Genomic DNA, 6,433 nt, shown 5'->3' with positions numbered 1-6,433 from the left:
CTGACATTCCATTTGTTTGAGGAATACTAAGCGCAAGATATAATTCAAACTAATGGCTTGAAATACCTAGATAGATGAGTTCGAACAACGGAAATTTGATATAATTGTAAGAACACCATTGCACATCAGGTAGTCGACGGTCTTTGTGAGTTCCATCAAGAACTGGTTACCATGACGGTAGATACCAAAGCTCCAACACAATATACATTAAATGCAAAAGAAACGTTTTTCCACACATGCAGAGTCTTTTTGGTGGTGGTTTTGTGGCTTGAATTTGTCAATTTGAACAAATTTCAAAAGGATTTTCAAACCTTTCATTTGCCAGAGCAAAAAAAAACGACTTGCTCAGATCCATATAGATGGTGAAAGTAAGAAGAAGTATCTGAGTTAGTTCTTAAAGGTCGCGAGCGAAGAAAGCAGTGATTGTTTGAAAAACACCCAGTGTATAAACCAAGCTTTGTGCAAACGATGTATACAGGCTGTCCCAGAACTCGCGCCCCAGAGAGCAAGGGAGGGTGCCGACAGCAATACAGATGATAAATTTCAAAACAAAAATTGACTAAGTTTAATAGTATTCGAGAACTGATAAGTGGAGTAAATGGCCATCCTAATTTCCTAGGCAACGCGAGTCTAATGCTTAACTGACCAATGGATGATAGTATGTGTCCATAGTTACCAATTTTTAAATTCTGTTCGGCTTCTGGATTGGCTACAGTTTTTTTGTCTTATCTCGGTTATTTTTTGAGTTAAAAAAATATGGTTTCAAAATTTTGGTCCAGAATTGTTGCCTCCATAAGCCTTTTCTCTCTGGGGCGCGAGTTCTGGGACACCATGTATAGAGTGTACTTCTCAAAGCTGACGGATGGTGAGGGCCACAGTCCAATTAATCGCAGTCCAAAAGTGTTAACCTTAATTTTTTCTTTCCAGTTAAACTGCCATTGCACACAACAAGTTATAATCTCAGTAAAAGTGTTGGAAGTCAACTGGCGACACTTTCAGTGCACTTTCAATTTTATTTCTGCCTCACTTTAGCAAGGCATTGATATTTCATGGTGAAGTAAATTTCATGGCGATAATTTCATGTGTATTTTTCATTATTTAACCATCATTTTAAAATTACACATTTTCCATTGCAGTTTGCGCAATAAAATATTCAAGAAAACATAAGGTGATACAATACACACATATGAGACTATTATACATATGTTTAGGTGGTGTTTAAATAAAAGAAAATTACCCCGCTTCAAACGTAATAGCAGAAATACCAATTTAATGTGACAAAATTATCGATATTTGTTTCGTGTTTAAACTCCGCCTCAAAAGTACTGAAACCAATGATCATTAAATTGCGAGTTACGCCCATGTGCGTGTATGGTTTATATCAAGTTTGTGGGTGTGCTTGCTATTTTGGATTTATTGATTTGCTGCATAACACAAGGGGCGAGAAAGTGCATATTTAGCGAACTTCTCAAAAAAATATTACATATTAGTTAACGTTGGAAACAAGTTAAAATGTGCCGCGTTTCGGTGAATGTGAACTCTACTAAAGGTAAGATACGCAAACTTTCGTTGCATGCTTTTTAAATAGCTGGATCAAATCTTGCTTCCGATTCTATCAACTAGAATTCAAAAATTGATTGACACTTTACATTCGGGCATACCTCTATTTAAAATATTTCAAATATGTACTTCAAATTTGACAGTGCAAAATTGTTGACAAAAATGTGTTTTGATTTTAAAATTCAGGACTATTCTATTTTTGTTCATTATAATTTCAAATCTCATTTTTGACGATAAATATGCAAAAAATTAATATTTAAAAACCTTTATTAAAAAAATTTAAAATAAATTTTGCAAACTTAACACGTTTGATTAATGTAATTGTGAAGACTACTATAATCTATAATAATCAATAACATTACTTTCTTGATGATTAAAATCCAGATTTACATTTCCTGCTTTTACATAGTTTTGTCATTTAATGCTACCCAACAAAGATACTACCCAATATAAAAAATCATGTACAGTAGTCTCACAAAAGGCTCATAGCGAAAGCTCGCACATATGCATCTCTCCGGCTACGCCATCAAACCTCATTACTGCATTTCCGCTCGTTTCGCTATTAGGTCTTTTCGGCACTTGTATTGTAAATAACTATTGTGCCCATGTGGATTTTTACCATTTCTGATCTACTACACTATAAAACAACATTATCTTTATACCATACGATGGTCTGTGTAGAAAAGTGGTTGGTAAGTGATTTTATAAAAAAAATAGTCAATTGATATTTGTAGTCTTTCAAAGATATGTCAAACAAAATTTTCAAATCAGTTTTACGTTTTTGTCCCTTACGACATTTGTGCGCTAGACCATAATACAACCATTCCCAATGATTATTACTCAGATGTTAAAATTGTGACACTTAACTCACCCTAAATTCCACTTCATTTCCAAACCAGCAAAAGAACAATATTTCCATAACTATTCCACTAATAAAGAGTAAAAGAGAGTAGCCTTCGCTGCTTAAAGGGTTAACCTAGTTGTAAGACAGTCAATTTTTTATTGTAATTGGCCACTACTTTTGTTGAACAAAATTAACTCACCAAGCTAAGTTGAAACATAGTCAAAGTTAACGAAGCCATGCTGTTAAAAAATTGTATCAAAATGATTTCTTGAAAAAAATTATTCACTTTATCAGCAAAACTAAAAGCTGAGAAATCTTATTAATTCTATCTTAATGAATCATACCTCAAAATTTTCTTGTGATGTTTGATGGCATTTAGTAATTTCCACTTAAACCCGGCGCTAGTAATATTTCTTAAATTGTCACAAAGAACGTCACACTGATTTACAACACACATCATTAAAGCGACTATGAAAGTATCTATATTTACACTAGTGACGGCTAGAATTAACATAGCCACAAATTGGTAGACGTACGTAATTTCGTACATGGGCGATATGGTAGTATCATATGGATACCAAGCAAACAACGGTAATCTGTGTTCTTTAATCACGCCACTTATCACAGGTAGAAGAGCCAATAAAATTGTAGCCACTATTGCTGTAATTTCAAAGATCCAGTAAACAGACTTCCACTGATTAAAGCTAGGAATAAGCATATTTTTTTGGTGAGTCTTCGGTTGGAATTCATCACTATCTACTTCCATCATTAATTCTTGTAGTTGCTTCATTTTAACACAAAAGTAGTAAGTTTTTATTGTAGTCAACCATTCAGCGAAGAGTATAAAAATAGCAGCAGCAAAGGCTTGTAAGTCGGTGAAAATAAAGAAAATATAAATTGTCTGAAAGATGTTGTTACAACCAGCCCAACTACTTACAAACACTGAATACATAGTGTATGCGTTTAATCTATCCATTTTTTCTTTTGGCCACAATCCCACTAAGTTTAGCGAAAAAGTATTGGGTTTAATCACCGTTTTCCACTCAAATGTCTTCATTTTTTGAAAATATAAACAAACCGTTTGAAAAGTACGGTTGTTATGCACTGAAATAATCCGAACAAGTGTGCACGTCCAAAGACAACTGAAATTTATTACATGTAAAATTTTGTTTCTCCCCCCTTCCCTTTAAACAAAGGACGCCACCTTACGTCTCATGCCACGTTTTTCTTTCAGTCTTGCGCGGAACAGTTTCTAACCACAACTTTCTTTGAACCATGTGCAAATATCCTTATGGTCCTTCGCTCAATGGTGTATCCGTGTTCTCCCCTTCCCAATGCTTGTAGAAGAATATGCTAATGGTGTATTATTATCCACATATCAGATCTATAATTTACCAACGTCGCATCATGCGGTTTCTTTTATGTAGTCTTATAGTCTGTCATATACATAATAACGCAAATTTTTTAAATTATGAATCATTTAGTGTACACAGATTATTATTAATATCAACGGGAGATCTTTAATCTTTAACTTGTAATAATTTAAAAAAAAAACTTCTTCTTATAAAAGAATAAACTAATAAATAAAAGCCCTGACATAATTAAGTTAGTATGTTTGTTAAATTATCTGTTACTGTTACGATCGTTCTTTAAATCATCGATAGAATTGCAAAACTTTACAGTACTTCTAATATCTAAGATATATTCATTATACCTATAGCGATTAAATGCCACGAGCGATTGAATACCCGTTAAAATTTATAGAACACATGATGTTAACTTTAGTTTTGAATGATTGATTTAATGTTTTTCAAGTAGCGGTAATGCAAAATAAAAAAGGTACTCACCAAAATCAGATGAAACCGAACACATAATAAAAACGCTGATATAAAATAAAATTGCTTCAATTAATATAAACCAGTTTGTTCTTTTGGCAAAACTAAAACTTAAAAAAAATTATTTATTTCAGTACCTAACTACATACCTCAATATGATTTGTCGGTACTTAATACAAAACGTTAATTTTTTTGAATTCGCATTTTTTAAGTTATTCCACAAAATAACACTCTCATTAATAATGCAGATCATCAATATGCACGTAAATGTGTTTATTTTGAAATATGTAACTTCCACAAGAAAGGCTTCTAGATCGGTACAAACTGCATGAAAACGATTGTTTGTAACGAAAACTTCTGACCACAATTCGACAAATTGTAAACAGAAAATGTCGAATTTAATCACTTGTTTCAGATTCATTTGAGTAACTGATACAAACTGTTGCACAAACATTATAAAATGAAAATTGAAGTAGCTAGTTCTTTAATTCCTCGTTGAATTAACAATTAATGCAATGGTAATAATTAATATTTAATAAAATAATTTGGAAACAATTTTGTGAACAGTGACGAAGGGTGAAAGCTATATAAATTCCAACGATGCTTTTATTTTTTCATATTAGTTAAGAAAATATTGACCACATCTTTTAAAACTTATGAGTTATTTATGATTCTTCAATGTTAAAAGTGGGTAAACCCCGACCCTTTATAATTAACTATAAATTATAATTATAGGGTTTGAAAAGTATAGACATTTTTAAAAAAATATAAAACCATCTGACTGGGTCTCAGGTCTTGCTTTAACAAACAATTAATAAAATATTATCCAATTATAGTAGAATAGTAATTGCTGGTTGCAGCAAAAACGACCAATTTCTTAGTAATATTTATGTAGCTGTTGGGAAAACATTGTTACAATGTAAAAAATATGCAATTAATTTTATTGAATACACTTTTTCTAATTATTTTTAGGGCTAAGTGTGAGCTGTGTTAACTAATAAAAATAAAGCAACTTATTATCAAAAGTAAACTTTTGTGTTCTATTGAATGCAGTGGATGTAACAAATGTTTTCAGGTAACTTTGTAACAAATATCATCTTTAATTTTGATAAAGAATCGGGGATTTTAGAAAATCTATATAAATGGTGGATGCGCCGGGTGTAAAATAGGTATCAATATGACAAATTCATACTTATTATTATGTTAATGTCAATAATATTGTTGGCTATAGATAGTAATAAATGACTTATTTCGTCGGACTGTTGGTTTATTAATAATTATTTTCGAAACAAATTTTAAAAGTTATTCATTATTACCTACATTTATGACGGGTTTTAAGATTTTTTAAATTAGTTTATTATTCCTTTACACCTTAATATTTTGATAATTATAGATTTTTAAAGATCTAAATGTCCTGTTCTTAAAGATTTAAATTCAGATTAGTTGCCGTGGATCTTGTTTTTTTTTTAATTCTTTACCAAAGCCACAAAAAGTTTTTTTAACATCTAGCTTACAACGTTTTATCTACGTTTGTTCTCCATTTCTAGTTTATAAATAAAGTTAACTTGAAATCATCTGCCACCAAATGTTCGTCTCGTACATTCAGATAAAGCAAAAATAAAATAAATTATAACAGATTTAGAAAATAAGCATTTACAACGCAGAATAGAGCTTCTTTTAAAAATATATTCGTTGATAAAAAATTACAAACATTTTAACAAAAAACTTACCCTAAAGTTTACTTCATTTCCAAACCAACAGTACAACAACAGTTGTATAACCATCGAAGTGATAAAGAATAAAAGAGAACAGAATTCACTGCTCAAAGGCTCAACCTACGGCGATTTAAACTGTGTTTTATTACTTTTACACAAATAATTTACTCACTAGGGTTAACTGAAACATGCCCAGCGTTAAAGACGCAGAAATCGCAAAAAACTGAGCAAAAATTATTCCCCTAAAAAACGAATTTGCTTTTTTAGCAAAACTAAAACTTTCAAAATAAGGTTTAAATAAAAATTTCCTTATCATACCTTAAAATCTTTTGATGGTGTTGGATGTTGCGTACGAATTTCGTTGAATAACTGTCATTGGTGGTATTTTTTAAATTATCACACAAAATGTCACACTGATTAACGATACAGATCATTAAAGCCACTATGAAAGTATCTACGTTGAAACTTGTGACTCCCAA

At 31.3% G+C, this 6,433-nt stretch overlaps 1 protein-coding gene across 1 annotated transcript; it reads right to left on the bottom strand.

The window, feature by feature from the left end:
- Window positions 1-2,122: 2,122 nt before the first annotated feature.
- LOC148178866 (odorant receptor 46a-like) lies at window positions 2,123-3,194 on the bottom strand. Its single transcript, XM_088029487.1, has 4 exons — window positions 2,749-3,194; window positions 2,604-2,703; window positions 2,432-2,536; window positions 2,123-2,197 (listed from the first exon to the last, which is right to left on the bottom strand). The coding sequence occupies exons 1-4, from the start codon at window positions 3,192-3,194 to the stop codon at window positions 2,123-2,125; spliced, it is 726 nt and encodes a 241-aa protein (XP_087885613.1).
- Window positions 3,195-6,433: the final 3,239 nt, after the last annotated feature.

Source organism: Gnatocerus cornutus, chromosome 2 (genome assembly GCF_029298725.1).
Source record: "Gnatocerus cornutus isolate USDA-ARS CGAHR chromosome 2, icGnaCorn1.1, whole genome shotgun sequence".
NCBI lineage: Eukaryota > Metazoa > Arthropoda > Insecta > Coleoptera > Tenebrionidae > Gnatocerus > Gnatocerus cornutus.
This window is presented reverse-complemented; position numbering and strand designations above follow the sequence as displayed.

Bases quoted from the DNA above. Each gene is read 5' to 3' on its own strand.
- LOC148178866 (XM_088029487.1), bottom strand. From the start codon at position 3,194: ATGAAGCAACTACAAGAATTAATGATGGAAGTAGATAGTGATGAATTC. The intron at 2,704-2,748 runs GTATGATTCATT...CTCAGCTTTTAG, and splicing joins CATCACAAGAAAATTTTGAG to TTTTGCTGATAAAGTGAATA. The intron at 2,198-2,431 runs GTGAGTTAAGTG...GTTGTTTTATAG, and splicing joins GAAATGAAGTGGAATTTAGG to TGTAGTAGATCAGAAATGGT.